Source organism: Felis catus, chromosome C2 (assembly GCF_018350175.1).
Source record: "Felis catus isolate Fca126 chromosome C2, F.catus_Fca126_mat1.0, whole genome shotgun sequence".
Taxonomy (NCBI): Eukaryota; Metazoa; Chordata; class Mammalia; order Carnivora; family Felidae; genus Felis; species Felis catus.
This window is the reverse complement of record NC_058376.1, coordinates 66997307-67018398: the sequence shown is the minus strand read 5'-3', so window position 1 is coordinate 67018398 and position 21092 is coordinate 66997307. Positions and strand designations below refer to the sequence as shown.

Sequence of the window (21092 nt, the reverse complement as noted above, 5' to 3'; positions counted from 1 at the left end):
CAAACTTCATTTGTTTTTATGGCTGAAAAATATTCCATCATATGGAGGCATCTAGATCTTCTGCTTGGTTAAAAGTTCAAGAGAAAAGGAGTTTTGATCTGCAAGACTAAATAGTGGTGAGATATTCTGGAAAACACATTTTTCTTTCTGAAAATGTTCCCTAGTATCTTTCTACTCCATTTCAATTATTGTTTGTCAGAGTTTCACTGGAAGAATTTTAAAGTAATTTATTCTGTAGCATTGATAAGCCTGTGTTCTGGATAAAGAATCTGTTTCCCAGCAGTAGTTTCAAGGTAGCAGATCCATAAACATTTTTTCCAGAATTCAGTAACTGAATATCTTCACCTGCCTTATGGGTATGATCTATTTGCAAATGACATTTATTAGCTTACTAATTATTTGTATGAATTGCAGGCAGTATTTTTATTAAACTATTTCCTATTATTAAGTAACTGATTTTATTCATATTTGGTAAAAAATAATTTTCAAGATACAGAAGCAAAAAACCCTAGTCTAGAATTTGAGATCACGTATTATATTAAGTTACACACACACACACACACACACACACAGAAACAGGTCTTCTATTTTGTGATACAGATCATAATCAGGAGTTTACTCACAGAGCTCTTCTCTGTCAAATGTCTGTCCACTTCCACCAAAGAGTCCCTTGAGAAAGCCTCTATTTTGAGCTTCTGGTGTCTCTATGGGAATAAACAAATCTCCTAGCATGTCCTGTATCAAATTCAAACAAAAAAGCATTAGAGTAACTAAAAATAAATTAATAATAATAATAATAAAACATTGTGGAATGTTAAAGCACATAATGAAGAGACAATCTGCTTTCCATATATTCCCCTGGTGATTTTTGCTTTCCTCCCAGTTTTCTCTCTGGCATTTCTTTCTCCACCTCCTTTTCCTTCCCTTCTCCTGTAATTGACATTTTTAAATTTTCATTTTTATGTCCTCTTCTCTTCTCCCCTTTACAGTTAGTTAGAAAGCATGAGAAGCAATATATTTACCCGAGGATTAATCTCCACCTGATCAGTGACTCACAATCCGGACTGCTTTTCCTTTTTCAATTACTATAGCCTCTTTCCTGTCTGAACCCCCTTCCTGAACTAAGCATGGACTAACCTATGAAGTAGGAAGCCTTTGGGAGTATGTGGAGGAAGTTTGGATTTATTTTTATATGAAGTACAAAATTAGGAAATGATTCAAGATAAATGAGTCAAAATAGGCAGCATAGTGAGACACAGTTGTTTTCAATATCTGACGTGCTTTAGAATGACTGGAGAAATACCTTGTTAGAAATACAGGTGCTTGAGCTTCATTTCATACATATTAAATCAGAACCTACGTAAATGTTCTTTGGTTATCTATATTTTTAGTGTGCTCTTCAGGTCTTTCTGAAGCAGACCAAAATTTGAGAATCATTGGTATGGAGGAAGGAACTTCAACCAAAAGTCAATAGATGTGTGACCTAATATCAGTTTGTCCATGAACTGCAGCGTGACTCTCTCTCACCTCTTCTCACCAGACCTGCACTCTTCCTCCTGGATCCCTTCTCTTTGGAAGTGGCAGCACCATTTACTTAGCCAGAAACCCAGGGATAATTATTAATCCCTTCCTTTCCCTCACTGCTATATCTAATAACCTTCCAATCCAACTGATTACACTCTTACTATTAAATCTGCTAACTTCTCTCCATTCTCACTGCTAACTCCCTTATTTTAAGCCACTGTTATTTTTGGCCTTAATTATTAAAAAAAACTACCTCCTAATTGTTCTCTCAAATTCTTCAAAGCTATATGTAACCAGAATATTAGTTTTAATAAACAAATTTGCTAAACCTTTTCCATGACTTCCTGTTCCCCTTGGGATAAATGCCAGATTCCTTAAGGAGCTTACAGGGTGCTCCAAGATCTACTTTTGAATAATTCCCCAGTACTATCCCTCCACCCTTTTCACTGTCTAACTCTGCAATTTATTGGCAGTTTCCTGAACCTCTGGAATTTTTGCATGACACTACTCTGCCAAGAATATCATATCCTTTTCCATTCCCAGCCACCCATCCCTATAGATGACTCTTATTCATCCTTTACAACCTTGTTCTAACTAGCCCTCCCTGCTATCCCATAACCGAGGGGCCTCTGTTCCATGTCTCCTCAGCGCTGGCACAGCCACATATAGACAGTCTTTTTCTGTCAGAGAGAGTGCGGTGCTTGTCTGTTGACTAATCTTCCTCCACACTAGCAGGTAGAGACTTGTATCTTAACTAGAACCTAGCCAAGTACCAGGCATATGGTAACCACTCAACAAGCATTTGCTGAATAACAATAATAGGAACATTATTATTTATTTTTAAAACATACTATATTCCAGGCACTGGGCTCAGTTCTTACTTAATTCTCATGACAGTGCTCCAAGGCAGAGCATACAGGTCGGTTAAGCAAAATTCCCAAAGTTATACAAGTGGGCAAAATACAACTTAAATAGTTCAGAGCTTATACTTTTAACCTCTCTATTAAAATGGATGGGTTTTAGTTTTCTGTTTTGTAAAATAAAGGGGTTGAACCAATTAAATCTCTAAGATGCTCTTTTGTAACCACTTTTAGGTTATCTAAGGTTTTGATAAGCTTTTATATTTATTTTGTTTCAAAGCTCTGCTCACTGCTATGATAAAACACAAATGCCCAATACTAACCCACAGGATATGTATTGATTTTGTATGGCTCTTAAAATTTAGACTTCTTTTTTTAAAAAGTCCATGAACTCCCTGAATTGTATGCAAGATTTTTGTGTGCACGTGCATAGTCCCCACCTTGGAGGGAGAGTTTATAATCTTACAGGGGATTCTCCATAGTAAAACAAACAAACAAACAAACAAACAAAAACAATAAAATGACCAAACAAAAACTCAACCATTAATATGTATGATCTTTGCATACTCCCCGTCAGTCCCCCTCTTTCTTTCTTTTTTTTTTTTCTGTGTATAACTACACCCACACTAAACTTGACAGGGTCACAATGATGAACATATATTCAAAACATCTAGGGAAGGCATATTTATTGCCTGGCCCAATAATATTTAGCTATTAGATATCTCTCTCATTCTCTTTTTACAACCATATCCAACGTGTATTCATAAATGTGCCTGACCTACCTGTAGATTATCACACATCTCTTGGCTGTATGTTAACCGCTGAATTTCAGTAGGAGAGACGAGGTATAACGCTTGGCCTTCATTGGTAAAACAAAATGTCCGTGCTATCCTCATGTCTGTCAGTGGCAAATAATTAACATCCAACATTGGGCGAAGACTAGGTAGGCTGAATGGAAAAAAGCAAATCCACATTTCATATTCACGTTGTTAGAAGCTTTCATTTCTCTGTGTAAAATGTACAGTTCCTTACATAAAAACATTTATTTTTATACCACTGTTTAATGTTTGTTTCTTTTTATTCTCTTGAAGTCTCTGGTAAAAACTAAACTTTCACATAAAATTATATACACACAAAAAATTTTGGGCCTGGTTCTTTCTCTTAATCCACACAGATACTTAGCAAATATGTTTGAAGGGTGGATTAAATGTAGTGGCCAGCAATTTCAGAATACTTTCTGCAGCATTTCACAGGTTCCTGCAACCAAAGGTTGCAGTCTTTGGTTATGGGAGAAACATCACCACTAGAAACTACTTGGTCTACTGTCTCCTTTTAAGGCAAAACTCCTGAGTCTGAGGAGGTTATGCACTGATGAAGACATGGAATGGATCCAGTTCACTGTGCCTGGCCATGGAGTGGCTTTGCTCCCCATTCCTCTACTCCCTCTACACACAGGAAATAAAAATTACCTATGACTTAGGACATCTGCACTGAAGGCATGCTTAGTAAATAAACATGGTTAGGGCTGTACGGGAATGAGAATAAGTTATAAATAATAGATCAGAATTAGGCAGAGCTAAATGAATACCACTCATCTCCAGTGTCTTACCAAATAGCTATAATCTTATCCTTATGTGGTAGCCCAAAATTTTGCTTAAATATTCATCAGAATGTCCCTTTGGATATGGCCACAAGAGCCAGTTTTGCAAACTACTGAAGAAACTGGTCTCATTGCTTTTAAATCACACCTCTAATACCAAAAGGATAAAAAGAGACTTGTCATTAAATCTCCAGCTTTCAAATTGTTCAACTGATTCTGGTGTTCATGATGATTTTAAATTATCCCAGATCATAAAACCAGTACCTTGAAAAAAACATACTTATTTCTCTTATGAAAGTAGTTTGTTATTACAAGTTAAGCCCTAGAACTTTACAGTATAGAATGGGATCTGAAATGTGCACAGTTGGAAAAAGCTTTCCATGAGGTTCTAGCACTATGTTGTCCGATATGGTAGCCACTAGCTACATATGGTTATTGAGCAGTTGATATGTGGTTTGCATGAACTGAGGTATTCTGTAAGTGTAAAATATGTACTGGATTTCAAAGACTTAATATGTTATGACATTTCAAGTAATTGAGGTCTTTAGGCTGTGAGCCAAAACAAACCCGGTTAAACAGACTTCCATGCTAGATTCTGTCAAATTAATGGGTGGCGGTGGGGAAGGGATTCCAATGGACTTTTCTGATAAGCTACATTGTTTATGTAGCATAATAAAAGTAAGCGAAGAAAACAAAAATGGTTTAATTACTTCAGGTTGGAAATGGCAAAAAGTAATTTACTTGCTAAGAACCAGGAACCAAGTGCTTTTAAAGCTGAAAAAATAGATTTTTTTTCTGTGCAGGGACACTTTATAAGGAAATAGTATCGCGTAACTAACAATGGTTTTCACTAAAAGCCCAGTTTGAGAACACATTTATAGATAAGACTCATGTATCCCTTTCTACTACTCTCTAGGTTTGGGTACATTAGCATGTAAGCAATCAGCTACCTGCCAACTATCAGAAAACTAGGTCTTGAGAAGAATGGACTCAGTAGAGGTAATTTCTGATAGGATCTGGAAATATCTAGGAAAATACTTAGCATGGGAAGATGATCAAAGTCAGGAGCATGCCAATTTGAAGGATTCAGTTCTTCAAGCTACATATTATATATATTACTAAAATCATCCCAAGGTAATTTCCTTCCAAATATTTTTGAGATCCTCAAGAACACATGAAGATTTTCCACTAGGACATAATTAATATTAAAGTAGCCATTACCATGTAAAGCAGTTTTTACATAGAGCAGAGGAAGACAGATAGCATCTTAATTCTCCTGTTGCTATGACTCCTGCTGTTTTTTAAACTCTCTATTTTTCATTTTTCAAGCAATTTCCCTCCTCATAAATGTAGATGGCAGCACATATTTATTTAAATGGAAATTAATTTTCAGATATACTCAGTATCATTTGAGAAAACGAGACTCACTAAAATTTTGCAAAAACAAGGTAAGTAATCACTATCAAACTAAAAATTTCAATTGTGACAACAGTTTAACGTCTTTTAACTTAAAAGAAAAATTTTGAGTGACTAAATGTGAGCTTGGGGAGGAGAGGGTATGTGTGATACACATTTTTTTTCCCCTCAAAACTAAGGCATGTCTAGGAGTTAAGTCCTCATTTTCAAACAAGACTGGAATGATTTTCATGACAAATACTGAAAAATAGTTTGAGAAAGAAAAACAGAAACAGAGAAACACAGAACCAGAAATATCTAAGAGAATGAGTAGACAGTAAATGATTTTTTTTATTTTTTTTAAACTTTATGTAGCTACTTTTCCTCGGCTTACATGTCTCCTCTATTAAAGAAAATCTAACAATGAAAACACTCTCGAAAGCCAAGTTTTGCTCTTGAACTACTTTCCTGTCCCTCATCTATCTTTTTACCACAAAGTTTCCTGAAAAAATAATCTATACCAGGGGTTGGCAAACATTTATTAAAGAGCCAGATAGTAAATATTGGAGGCTTTGTAGACCATATAGTCTGTTATAACTACTCAACTCTGCCTTGTCATGCAAAAGCACCTAGACAATATGTAAACAAATGGGTGTGGCTGTGTTCCAAAAACTATTTATGAACATTGAAATTTTAATTTCATGTAATTTTCACATATTATGAAATATTCTCTTTGATTTTTTTCAACATTTTAAAATGTAAAATCCATTCTTAGCTTGCCAGCTGTACAATATCAGATTACAGGAAGGGCAGGATAGATATGACCTGTTGGCTGTAGTTTGTGAACTTTTGATCTATACCACTGTCTCTTTCTCCATTGAAAATTTTGTTTTTGCCTCCACTATGCTTCTAAGATTTGTTTTGCAAGGATCACTAATACCCTACTAGTTGCCAGGCCAGGCCTAGTGTTTTTTCTTCTACTCAAATTCTTTGGCCTCTCTGCTGTATCTGACTACCTCTTGACGTTTTCTTGGTGGTCTTCTATTTTTGTTTGGATACTCTTCTATCCTTTTTATTTCATGAAGTTATTCTTCTCCTTTTCCTATATCTCTGATGACTTCTTCTCAATATCCTCTGCTGGATTTTGTTTTTATTCTACTACATAAATATAGAGATATCCCAAGTTATTGTACCCAGATCAGTCTATTTCTCCGTTCTTTTTATACTATCTTCTTTGATGATCTCATTCACTGCTGTAACTTTCACTAATGCATTTATATAGATGACTAACAGAGCTGGATCTTCCATATTTTTCTAACAGTCCAAACCTAAAATTGCTTGCCAAACTTCTGTGGGATCACTTAAAAACACCTCATATTCCAAGAATTCATTCTCAAATTTCTCATTTTCAGCTTTTCCAAATTCTCTTATTTCCTGTTTTAATGACATCGCTGCTACCCAGGTTCATTAAATATTTTCAGTTAAATTCTCTTCTAATCCTGTGATTTAATGGCCTCCATTACCTTTCACAATCAGTTTTATATTTAGCAAGTTTTCCTCAATTATCCCTCACATCTGTTTCCACCTTGCTTTCGAGATAGCTAAAACTTTAGTTCAGAAGACCATTTCAAGCTCTTCCTTTATATGTATTTCCTGATGTATAGCTAGAGAAAGTTAAATTCAGCTTTAAAAACAGTATTTCCTATTAACTGATTAATATCAAACTCATTAGCCTGCCATTACAGGTCCTCAATAATTTACCCCAATCTTTCTCTCCAGTTTACTTTCCTCCCAACATCTTGTATTTAATAACATATACCAACTATCTTGTGACTTTGATTCTGAGAACTTAGTTTGTGACTAGAAGATTCAATCCTATATTTCTTCTGTTGGAATATACATGTTCATTGTGTTATCATTATTTGTGTATCTGTCTTATCTCCCCAATTTGATAGTAAGCTTTTTAAGGATTAGGACTATGTTTTTACTAATTTTTATATCTTTCATAGGCCTAGTATAATGCTTAACTGTCTCAATGATTTTTAGAACCAGGTGATGTATTAAAATGAATGACAGTGACTTCTACATAGGTTATATTTATTAAATGTTTGTTGAATTCATAAAATAACTAGGTAATGAATTTTGTGTCTCATGAATTTTATTCTAGTTTACTAACAGTATAATGAAATCTCTCAGCTGATAGCACATTATTAAGGTTGTCAAAGGGCATAAACTTACAGTTACAAGATTATTACCTTCTGGGGGTCTAATGTACAGCATGGTAACTCATAGTTAACAATACTGTATTGTATACTTGATTGCTAGAAGATTAACTAGATCTTAAACTTCTCACCACACACACACACAAATGTAACTATGTGAAGTGATGGATGTGTTAACTAATGTTATTGTGGTAGTCATATATATATGTATATATACACACATACACACGCATAGAGTGAAATTACTATTATATATATATTGTGTGTGTGTGTGTGTATAATCATTGTGCTGTATACCTTAAACTTACACAGTGTTATATTTCAGTTGTAGTGATGACTTTTAGTATACTGTTCAGTGCTGGTCTCACTTTTTCCTAGACTTGTAAACTGAGGTGATTTAAACTTTAATTTATTAACATATGTAAAATGGAGGATGCAAATAATACTTTGTTTTCTTATGTCCTACAGAAACCATAAGGATCAAATTAAATTCTGTATGTAAAATACTTATGTGGACTATAAAACATAGTAAAAGTAAGTTAATTTCTTTTCCTTATAGCTTATTCATTTTTATATTTCATGACTAGCATAGTATATGGGAGGTACATAGATGTTCAATAAATGCTTGAATTGTGTGAATGACCAGAAAAATCAGTCTTTCCTTAGATTCCTTGAAATCAATTAAAATATGTGTATTTCATTCAGAATGCAAAGCATTTTTAACAAAAAAAATTAAAAAAAACCCAGAGTTTCTTCAAATTGTCAAACAATAAAACATTCACAAACATAATGAAAGAATGACCTCAGTTTGCTTCTTGATTGCACATTACACATATACTTTTCAAAATTGTACCTTATTCACACTGTTGTGATTACCAGACAATTTATAAAGAAGGCAAGTACCTCATTATCATGATATGCCCATTGGCACAAAAGCATGCCAAGCAGGCACTGTTACACATGACCACCACGTCTGCTTGCAGTATAAAAGATGTCTCCGTGATGTTATGAACATAAAGACAAGTCTGAGAAGGCAGTGAGAAGACTTTGGCTTGTTTTTCTGAGCAGATTACTGTATACTGATGATCTCCTGTTTCTTGGGATGGAGAGGGGTAGTTCATGATCAGTTTCCTTCTCCAAGATTTTTCATTTTCATCTATGTTGTTTGGATCCCTCCAAACTTCATATGGCGGTTGCATTAATCCACCAGTTCGGTCCATACAGGAGAATGTTAGCACAGCTCCTTTCAGTGAGAGGAATGTACCTATAAAAACAATTTCATATCACTGGCATGTGAAATTCTTTCTAAAACAGCTGTTATTCACGGGCAATAAATGCTTTATATTATAATTATTTATAATTTATAGTGCCACAATATTGCAGTAATATACATAAATCAGTAGATTTGCGAGTTCATCAGTTGCAATAACTTGGAAACATAGAATGTTAGATCTAAAAGGGGCCTAAGACATCAACTTGTCAAATCCTTGCATTTTATTATTTATTTACTTTTAAGATTTTATTTTTAAGTAGTCTCTACACCCAGTGTAAGGCTCAAACTTACCAAGATCAAGAGTCACATACACCCTACCAACTGAGCCAGCCAAGCACCCAAATCCTTTCATTTTATTAATGAGAAGATGGAGGCCCAGATTTGGGCCATGTCAGATGGCAGGTTGGTTGTTGAGCCTGGACTAGAATTCACATTTCCTAATTTCTAATCCAGTATTCTTTTGCTATACTATATAGTCTCCCTTAAAATCCTTTTTTTAAAAGCAAATTTTAGAACATTTATTTCATTTATTGAAATAACTCCAACTGAAAAAAATCATGCCATCTGATTCTATTTCCTTATTTCTTAGGCTCATTTACTAGAAAACGGTTTCTTCTGAAATTGAACACCTGGAATAAATTTCATGAAATTTTGACATATAGAGTTCATGCTAGCAATTTTGATTGTATTAGAAAAAAAAAAAACTTCCTTTGGCTCTTACACAGGCTTATGCATGTTTATATAGAAAATAAGTTTACTCACCTGGATTCTCCAAGTTTGAATATCCATGCCAAATTATTACCTATGGGCTATTTTTACCAGTCCAGGATATTATAAACAGGATATTGTAAAACTTGGGAGGCAACTTGTGACAGATTGACTTTGGGACATTACCAGACTCCTGTAAGCAATGCCCAAGAGCCTTTTTTTTTCCTTTGTCCTCTGACATCATGTAGAGAGAGTAAGGGGATTAACCTAGGCTAATATTGCCTCAAAAGTGTACATATGACAGACACTTGTAAAAGGAAGGATAATAAATAAAAATACATTCCATTTAAAGTACTTTATAACTTAAAGTACTTAATCAAATTTAAAATAACGTGTTTAGATGATTTAACATCCCAGTTGTGTTTTAAAATCCACTTTAAAAAGAAGAATTTTGCAAATGTCCTACAAGGGAACTGAAGTTAGGAGAGCAGGGTTTGGGCACTTCATCAAGGAATAAAAGAACAGCTCTCCCAGTGTTCCGGAAGCGGGGTGGGGATGGGGGGCGGGGGGGGGGGATTTCCAAAGCTATGACAAGTGATTTAATTAGAATTCATCTAGGATTCATTCTTCTATAAAGCCACATTTCCTTAATTACCTGTCATGGGATAACTCTTCTAATTATAAATATCTTAGCACCCTCAATTTAGAGATACCCTAAGGTAGGTTAAAAAGGTAAGAAATCTACATTTTGGAAGCCATTTTACTTATACCTGATGCTTACAAACTGTCAGCATCAAAATGACAATTTCTCAATAATCTGCCCTTGCCAAAACAGCTGCTTTGTCTCCTAATTTGTGATAAAAAAATGCTTTGATTATATTCTGTCCATTAGGTTTATACAGGGTTTAAATTTTTTCAAATATGTATTATTAATCTTTATGACTTGCCATTAATCTTTCCTAACTTAAAAAAAAAAAAAAAAACTTAAGTCCAAATTGTAAGCCACTACTATTTCAGAAATACACTTCATTGCAAAGTAAGCTTAAATTTAAGGTCCTGTATAATAAGATCTTCACAGTTCAGTCTATGGTAAATAATTCACCACACAAGTAATTAGGACTTTCCTCTTGAAGGAGGTCTCACTGGCTGGAAGTATACCTTACTCCAGCTTTCCACAATGGCAGCCTACCCTACTACAACCTTCACTTATATTTATTGAGGACTTACTATGTGTTCTAGGTTCTGTTTTAGGGAATATAATAGTGAATAAAACAGAGATAAATCTCTACTTTCCTAGAGTTTATTTTAGATGATAGAGATAGACCATATATGATAACTAAGTATATATATTTGAGATATTAGACACTGATAAATACTAAGGAAAAAAATAAAGCAGGAAAGGAGATAAGAACCCTAGGGAAAAGGTATGATTAAATTTTAATAGAGTAGAAGGTGTTACGGATTAAATGTTTCTACCTCTCCCCTCTCTCAAATTCTTAGGTTGAAGGCTTAACCCCCAGTGTGGATGTACTTGGAGATGGGGCCTCTAAGGTTAAATGAGGCCATAGGGTAGGGCCATGATCTGATAGAATTAGTGTCCTTAAAACAAGAGACACCAGAGTTTGTTCACTCTTTCTGGATACAGAAGAAACACTATGAGAACACAGTGTACAGGCAGCTGTCTACAACTCAAAGAGAGAGCTCTCACCAGATACCAACACTGCTGGGACACTGGTTTGGGATTTTCAGTCTGCAGAAGTGTGAGAAAATAAATTTCTGTTATTTAAGCCACCCTCTCTGTGGTATTTTGTTACGGTGTCTTGAGCAGACTAATATAGAAGAGAAGGCTTCTTTGCTTCATACTGTGAGAATCAGGACTCAGGAAACCAGCACAAAATGCTGATATACTGACTACTGGTCAGATATCTGATTATCTTTCATCTCTGAACCAGGAGTCTTTTATCTTCTATCAACATTCATAAAACTGGAAACCTAACTTTATTAGCTTGCAAATAAAGTAAAATCTCAAACTCTTTTCAGATCCTGACTTTCTAGAGCAGCAAAGGGCAGACTTAGAGATGATGAGATCAGAGAGATCAGAGATGGACCCAGGTTATAAAGGGTCTTGTAGAACACAGTAAAGACTCAGACTTTTACTTGGTATAAGGAAGATTCTGAGAATAGAGTGATGTAATCTAATTTTCATTTAACATGATCACTCTTTCTGCTGGCCATATTCCAAAGGGAGAACAGTTAAGAGGTTACTACAATAAATCAAGGCAAGGAAAGGATAAAAGTTTCTTCCAATCAGGTGGTAACAATAGAAGTGGTAAGCAATGGTCAGAATCTGAGGATACTATAAAAGTCAAGCCAACAGAATTTGCTAATAAATTAGATTCAGAGTGTGAAAGAAACAGTGGTCCAGGATGATTCTAATGTTACTGACGAGAGAAATTGGAAGGATGGAATTGTCATGAACAGATGTGGTAATGAATATGGGAGAAAGGAAAGGAAACCAGGAACTCGATTTTGGACATGGTAAGTTTGAGACGATTAATCCAAGTGGATGTCAAGTAACTGGATATCTATGTCAGAAATTTGGAGACAATTCCAGACTATAAATAAAAAATATATAACCCATTAGATTTTCAATGGCATTTAAAGTCATGAGGCAGGTTTAAAGTCATTTTGTCCTCTAATGTAAATAGAAAACAGAAAAGGTTTGAGTCCGTCTTTGGGCATTCTTATGTTTTAAGTCTAGTGAAATGAGGAGGAACCAGTAAAGTGGACTGAGAAGGAATGGCTACAAAGGTAGGAGGAAAAGTAGGCAAATATACTGTTCTGGAATCCAAGTGAAGTGTTTTTAAGGTAGGGACAACGGTAAACTTGGTAATATGTTGCTGATATGTCAAGTAATACATGGCCTGACAACTGACCATTGGATTGAGCCATGAGGTCAGTGGTGACCAGACAAAGGTTTTTATTGATTGGTATGGGAGAAAGCTTGTTTAGAATGGAGCCTAGAGAGAATGAAAGAATAAAATTGGAAATCGTGAATATAACAAAAACATTTCAAAGATTTTGCATTAAAGAAAAAGAAATGAAATGGAGCGTTATAGAGGGATAGATTCAAGACAGAGTGTCTCTCTTTTATTTACTCATTTACTTTTAGATTTTAAGTAATCTCTACACCCACTGTGGGGCTCAAACTCACGACCCCAAGATCAAGAGTTGCATGCTGTACCGATTGAGCCAGCCAAGCACCCCAAGTTTTTCTCCTTTAATGGAAGAAACAACAGCATGTTTATTTGCTGATCTAGCAGAAAGATAAGTATTTATTATAACTATAATTACACAATTAGGTATAAAGGAAACAGGAAAAGTTGCTGGATTGACTTTGAGTATACAAATAGAGAAGTTGGCCAAGTTGGGAGCTTACACAGTTTAGTCATAATAACAGGAGAGAATACAGAGACCATGGAGATATAAGTAGACAGGTTGGTAGATGTGGTGTTTGAAGTTATCTGCTTGTTTCAATTTTCTCAGTAAAAGAGGACACATGGTCATTAGCTGACATTGAAAATAGTGGAGGAGGTATTTGAGGTTTGAGGACAGTGGAGAAAATATATGATTGAGAGTGTGGGACAGAGGATATTACCCAGCAGCATAGGAACCTACTTGAAGTTATTGGTGATTTATTTCAAAATGAGACTATTTATTGTGGTTATGTTTTTCTCCAGCCATGTTCAGCTGCACAGGCATATAAATAAGCAGGGAGAAATAAATTTAACCAGGATTGTAATTAAGCTGAATTTGCATGTGTGATATTGTGATTTATAATAAACATTTATTTTGGTCTTTATTCTGTATCTGGCACTGAGCTGCTAAAACCTTTGGAATTTCCTCAAGGAGGAGAAAAACACAGGTGTCTTTTATTATGTTAATGAGGTGACTTTTGGATCTTACCCAAGGATAGGGGCTGGTTGCCAGAGGAACCAGCTGTGTTTAGAGGGTTGGTACCTTTAGTCCCATCCCTTCCCAATCTCCGGAGAGGAGGGGCCTGGAGATTGAATTCAACCAATGATCAATGATTTAGTCAATCATGCCTAAGTAATGAAGCCTCCATAAAAACCCCAAAGGAAGGGCTTTGAAGAGCTTCCGGGTTTGTGAACAGGTGTTAGTGCAGGGAGACTGACGCTCCTGGAGAGGGTATGGAAACTCTGTGTTCTTTTCCACATACCTTACCCACGCATCTCTTCCACGTGGATGTTCATCTGTATCCTTTCATAATAAACTGGTAAATGGTAAGTAAACAGTTTTCCTGAGTTCTGTAAGCCACTCTAACAAATTAGTTGAACCCAAAGAGGGGGTTGTGGGAACCTCAGATTTATAGCCAATGTGTCAGAAGCACAGGTGACAAACTAGACTGGTGATTGACATCTAAAGGAAGGAGAGGGAGCAGTTTTGTGGGAATGAGTTCTTAACCTGTGGAATCTGACAGTTATCTCCAGATAGTGTCAGAATTGAGTTAAACTGTGGGACACCCAGCTGGTGTTGCAAAGACCTGCTTCTTATGGGGAAAAACCTCTCCACATGTGGTGTCAGAAGTGTTGTGAGTGTGGAAGCAGTTTGAAAGAGGCACACAGAAGAAACACACAGAAGGAGGAAGCACTGTGTTTTTCCCTGCACAGGAGTAAAGAATTGTAGATTTTTCCATCCTAGCCTATTTAAAGTGGCATTTGTAGAATCAGCATCACCTGGAAGCTTGTTAAAAATGCAAATCCTCAGACCCCACCCCGGACCTGTTTAATTAGAAACTCTGAGGGTGGGGACCAATAATCTGTGTTGTAACAAACCCTGCAAATGATTCTGATACAGACTAAGGCATAACTACAGGGAATGGATAACCTTAAGGTGCTTTTCCACTCTAAAATTCAACGATTGAGTACAGTTCAAATTTCCATATCATTGAATAGAATTTGCTGTCAAGACAACCACAGTAAATTCAAGTGAAAAGATTCCTTAAAAAAAGAGTTGGCTTTTCTTTATTGAGAGGTTTTTGATTACTGATTCAATCTCCTTAGTAGTTATAGATCTGTTCAGACTTTTTATTTCTTTATGACTCAGTCTTGGTATGTTATATGTTTCCAGGAATTTATCCATTTCTTTTAGGTTGTCTGGTTTATTTGCATATAATTGTTCACAGTAGTCTCATGATCTTCTAATTAGGCTTTCTCTCTTTTCCATGGTTATTTGTAAAACACATTGGAAACCAGCTTCATAGTTTTCTCTATTGTATACCTCTTTTTTAAAAAAATACTTTTTTTTAGAGCACTTGTAGGTTTACAGAAAATTGAGCAAGTAGTACAGAGAGCTCCCATATGACCCCTTTGGCCTTTATTAACATCTTGTATTAATGTGGTACATTTGTTACGATTGGTGAGCTGGTATTGATATTAACTAAAGTCTGGAAGGAACAGGAGAATAATGACATAGAAAATTGGAGAAGACAGGTTCCCATTACATATCTTTAACTAGATGAGGAAAAGCTTTGCAACTACTTACTAACTAGATACCACATTATTAAGTTAAATCTATGCTTATTTTGTAATTTGCCATCATTTTTAGTCTATGTCTGTTTGCTAAGAATGCTAAAGGACTTCCCTACAATATTGAGAGATCTGTTAAGTCAGTTCCAGAGAATGTTTATTTCTAAGCTTGTGAAATAGAAAACCACATTTTTTAGAATATCTCTTAAAAAACTGTCTTTCACTTATGGTTGTAAACTTTTGTACACAAGAGATAAATTTTCACCTTTAAACTTGTGAGGAATGCCTGGCACATATTAGGTGTCCAATATGTATAACGATTTATTGAGTTAAATAGTGGATTGAATTAATGTTTAATAATTCATTATGACCTCACTAATCTGGCTTTAACTCAACCAATATAATTGTGCATATTTCCTTAAAATAAGGAATGTAGTAAAAGATGTTTTCTCATCGTGAAATATGTTTACAATTAAAATACAGTGATTCTGGGGCGCCTGGGTGGCGCAGTCGGTTAAGCGTCCGACTTCAGCCAGGTCACGATCTCGCGGTCCGTGAGTTCGAGCCCCGCGTCAGGCTCTGGGCAGATGGCTCGGAGCCTGGAGCCTGTTTCCGATTCTGTGTCTCCCTCTCTCTCTGCCCCTCCCCCGTTCATGCTCTGTCCCTCTCTGTCCCAAAAATAAATAAAAACGTTGAAAAAAAAATACAGTGATTCTAGCAGATTAACTTTTAAAATACAATGCATTTTATGGGCTGAATTGTGTCTCCACCAAATTCATGTGTTGAAGGCCTAGAACCCAGTACTTCAGAAGGTACAACCTTTAAAGAAGCGATTAAGAGGAAGTTGTTAGCGTGGCCCCTAATCCAAACTGGTGTCTGTCTAAGAAAAAGTTAGCATACACAGGGACACACTAGGGGTACATGCACACTGAAGGACAGCCATGTGAACACATGGCACCTTTGGTGATCTGCAAGCCAAGGAGAGAGGCCTCAGAAGAAACCAAATCTGTTGACTCCTTAATCTTGGCCCTCTAGTGTCCAGAAGTGTGAGAAGATCAACTTCTGTTATTTAACACATACACATACACATAAATACGTTTATCTAAATTTGCCACACTAGGAGAGAGCTGACTATTCCACCTACATTAAGTAAATATCTATAAGAATTTAGTACACCAGTTAAGAAAACAAAACTCTCTCTAACCTGGCATACCATATATATGTATTCTTTTAAAATAAAATTCCTTATCCTATATATTAATAAAATTCCTTTTTTATTTTTTTACCTAAAAACTGTCTGAAAAACATTTCTTATCATACATAGGAAATACAAAGCAAAAGTTACTGAGAACAAAATTTTAAATGTTCAAAGGAATTGCGTGAGGAATCACATTCATCTCTTTGAAAAGAAAAAAAGATAATTCAAGTAGGAAGAAGATACTTTGCTTTAAGAAGAACATATGCTTTAGCAACAGTACTCATAACTTAGGTCAAATTCTTCAGGTGCTAGGATAAAAAGGAAAGAAATTGTGTGGTATGCTTTTGAAACAAGATGGAAAGTTTACTGAAGATTTTCGAAAGCTATGTAGTGCTTCTAGCTTAATTGTTCTGAATTTGTCAGGGATGATATAGGCTCTGCTCTGGCCTAGAACTTTAGAGAAATACTTCATTAAATACTTTAACTTTTGCATTAAGGTTTTCCTTAGTGCTTTTCAGAAACTTTTTCCCCAAGACATTGTTTAGGTGGGCAGTTATACAGTTTACTACCATAGAAATGATTATACTATTTTATCCTAATGAATGGTAAGTTGCTATATGACAAATGTTGGGGTAGTATATGATTTATGAAATTCTCAATAGTTTCCAACATACAGAATGCTTATAGTCTTCCAGAACAATACAAATTAATGTTATACATTATCTTATGTCCAAATGTGAAAAATAGCAATTAAGGAATAAAATAAGAACTCTTACCACTTGGAAATACCATGACTGGTTCTGTAAATCTTTGTTCATCTGCTGAAGGTAGGTTCAGGGAGATGATTAACACCATTCCCAGACTAGTTCCAACAAACAAACAAGGGGAGACTGTAGAGTCATTTTTCCGAGCAAAAGACTCCATGAAGTATAGTGCTGTAATTGCTTCTTTAGAATCTTTGTCAATACTGGAGATGCTCGAACTTCTAGAACGATTATAGGAATTCTCTCGGCTTTCTATGGATGTTTAGAAGAACAAAAATTAAATTAGTGTATTTCTATAAGAAGTAAAGTCAGACTTCATACATGAAAAACAAAATTATGAGAGGGAAGTAGAATTTGGTTCCTTGTTAACTGATCTGGAAGACAGCTTGTCCAATTCACCAGCTAATTTTGATAATGAAGAGACTGAAGTCCAGAAGTATAAATCATAAACTTAGGCAGAGCTGGGAACAGAACTTGGGACTCCAGAGTTCCAGGTCACCATGTTTTTCCCCTACATTACCTCCTCTATTAGTTGAAATTTTCTAATCTGGGGAAAAAATATTTAGTCTAAATAGTAAAGGTTACAAGAATTTCTGGTACCATTTTAATTATGCTTCTGTATCTCAATTATTGAAAATATTCCTAATGATTTCTTGGCAATTCCCTCTTATGGACAAAATTATGACTACTTACCTGAAAGGTCACAAATGTTCTGTGGTGAATACATGTCCCTAACTAACAAAATTTTTGGTTTTGCTATATTTGGAGTAACTATAGTTGTAAAAATTGGAGTATTTACCAAGGCCAAAGAACAAATGTCATATCCCTGAACTACTTTCAGGTTACCTACCTTGAATCCAAATCCAGCTGTAACTTTTCCTAGGACCAGATCAGAAGCTATAGACCATGCCATCTCATTGTTAATGGTAATCTTTCTGAGGGGGCTTCAGCCCACCTACAGGAAGCAGGATAGTTGCAAGTTTTCCTGCTCATCAACACTCATACATGTGCACACTCCAACTAGCATAAACTCATCGTCAGTTAAAGGAATTCGAGGCAGGTTTTGTTCTTATAATTGCTCTGGAATACAAGTTCCTCATATTCCTTTTTTTCTGCATATTCACTCCTTCCTTTATAGGTACAAGTGTGACTCATTTTTATAAAAAGAGTTAAATATAAGTTCCTTAGATTATCCTTTTTCTAGAAAGACAAATATAGTATTCCTAATTTCCCCCTTATATCCCTCAGCAAGTTTGTAAAAGTAATTATTCGTAATAGAATTTAGAGATGAGAGGGAGCTTGGATATAATCTATATAACTTTATAGATTTAGAGACCGAGATATAGAGTTAAGCAATTTCCCCAGAATCCAGTACAAATTAGAGGCAGAAATGTCTGAAAGTCAAAATTCTCAACTCTCAAGCCAGTGATTAAGAGTGCTATTTCTATAACCTTTACATTTTGCTTTTATTATACAAATCCTAGCTAAAATGCTTTCGAAGTTTTTTCATTCATAGTGCATCAACATTCAAGGTTGTTACTCACAGACACCTATGAGAGAGATAAATTCATTATTTGCATGTCAATGAACCAGATTTAGTATGGTATAATAAGTAAAATAGTTTTTAAATTAAAATTTTTGAAAATATAGGTCATTACTATCAAATTTATTGAGGGGTGGTAAGTGGGGAATTACTTTATAGACTAGAATTACCATAGAAAATCTTCCTCAGATTATTTTTTCCATATCTTTTCCTAAAGTTGTCAGCAAGACAGTAGCCACTAAGTTAGAAGATTCCTTTTTTCCTCTCTGTCTAAAACTTTATGGCCTTCTAGCTCTTATACTTTAATCCCTGCTCCAATACTCATTCCACTAATAAGCACTTAATCGTTTAAAAAACATATGAAGATGAAGATTGCAAACTTAAGAACTTAAGATCTTGCCTTTTTCTTGGTCACATTCACTTGACAGTTGAGGAAATTAGGGTTGCAAGACATTAAGTAACTACAGATAGAGACACTAAAAGCTCACCATTGAGATGGAAGGAAACTCTGTTGCTGGGGGTCTTGAGAACAAATTAAAGCATAGGTCTCCCTTTGTACAAGAGAAGGTGTCTACCAATAAGCAGAGCCATCCTGGTTTTAGAGATGAAGAAGGAGGTGTAGCGAGGAATGGATTTGGAATCATGGCCACAGTTTGACCAATCTCTCAGTTACTCATTGCTGAGAGCTGACTATAGTTTTAAATATCTTTTACATGTAATTTATATCCCTTGCCCTCTAGCTCCCATTATTATGGTATATCAAATTTTAATTGTATCCGCAAAAATTTGTATGTTTAACTTACCTTCTGCTGTGACTGGTAAAGAAATTTCCATGCAAGCAGCTGATTGTGCTTTCCGAAATGGTGGTCTTCCAGGACCCCAGCGATTTACTTTTGAAACATCAGCACTAGACAGACGTTTTCCAGAACTGCAACTCTGAGAGGTTGGACTTGTGCAGTGTCCGTTTACATGATCTGTACCAGGAGGAAGAAGGCAGCATAAATACCATAATTAAATCTTCATATATAAAGGAATCGGAATGTGTAGATTAGTAAATGAAGAGTGATAATTCATTTTTTTCAAAACATACAAAGATGGCTAAGTCCTCACTCTTTTCAGAGTTAGTCACATTTTCAGTAGTTAGCCAAAAACTTCATACGATTTTTATTAAACGTAAGTTCATTTTCAATATTTGACTGTTAACATAGTTTAAAATTTATTGTCTCCATTAAGTATTTTATCATTTAATGGCAGTACAAAATAGGTTATAGTATTCAACTTTCTTTTGCATAATTTAAATATGCACCTATTTATATAAGTTTTGGAAGCAACTCAAGTGCTTGGAGTTTAAAATATAGAATGGAAGTATCTTATTGTGCAGTTGAAAATGGTACTTAAGAATAATGACTCTTAAGCCAGACTGCCTGGGCTCAAATCCCAATTCTACCATTTACAAATTATACAAATTATTGTAGTCCTCCATACTTTAATCTCCTTTTCTGTAAGTTGGGAATATTATCTACTTCACAGATATTTTGCGATAATTCATGTCACATGCCAGAACACTTCTTAGTATATGGTAAATTCTGAACAAAAATTATTATTGTCATTCTTATTCCAGACAAATAGTACTATTTACATAGAGCTCATGAGTTTAGCTCTGTTGTGACATAACTTAAAAACCTGTAAATAATAGCACTAAAAATAGGTCTTTTTTTAAAATCCTGATATATAATATTTGAAACATCATCTCATAGTTCTGCAATATTCAGAATACATTTTAAAATGTGCTTTGGACATTCAAAGGATAATAGAGTTAAATGGAGAAGAATCATGTTTAATGTCCATGTGGTACTAAGTGTCCACTCCATTATAGCTTTTCTGTATTGTAGAATTTGAAAAGTGTCCATTTTCTGGATATCCTTGAGCTAGTGCAAGCATGACAATTAGGTGTTACCATTTATATGCATTAGTGTTTCTTTTACTATTTTCAAAAAGGAGCGTTAACATTTATCAAATATTTAAATGCCAGACACTATATAAACATTACCCATTTAATTTTTTTGAGGGGGGGGTGAAAAATGGGAGAGGCGGAGAGAGAATCTTAAGCAGGCTCCATGCCCAGTGATTGTGACACAATGACCTGAGCAGAAATCAAGAGTTGGCTGCTTAACTGACTGAGCCACCCAGGTGCCCTAACGCTACCCATTTAAGGTTAATAACAGCCCTACAGGGTAGATCCTTTATTATCATGATTTTGCAGCTGAGGAAACTGAAGCTCAGAAAAAAGGGTTTGGATACTTTGGAAAAGTATCTAATAATATATAAATAGTATTCATGGGGGCAGAATTTGGATCCAGATTTTCTCAGTTACTGTGTATATACTTAAAAACTGGGCCACAGGGCCACTTTAAAATATTTTGGTAAGGGGTAGAAGTTTTGAAGACACATATAGT

General features: G+C 35.2%; 1 protein-coding gene across 1 annotated transcript in view; it reads right to left on the bottom strand.

Moving 5' to 3' along the window:
• The window catches only part of STXBP5L (syntaxin binding protein 5L), a 386205-nt gene that overhangs the window by 7385 nt on the left and 357728 nt on the right, over nt 1-21092 (bottom strand). The window contains 5 exon segments of the mRNA XM_045036998.1: nt 624-735; nt 3167-3332; nt 8505-8865; nt 17106-17345; nt 19440-19610. Coding sequence (XP_044892933.1) covers nt 624-735; nt 3167-3332; nt 8505-8865; nt 17106-17345; nt 19440-19610 — 1050 coding nt within the window.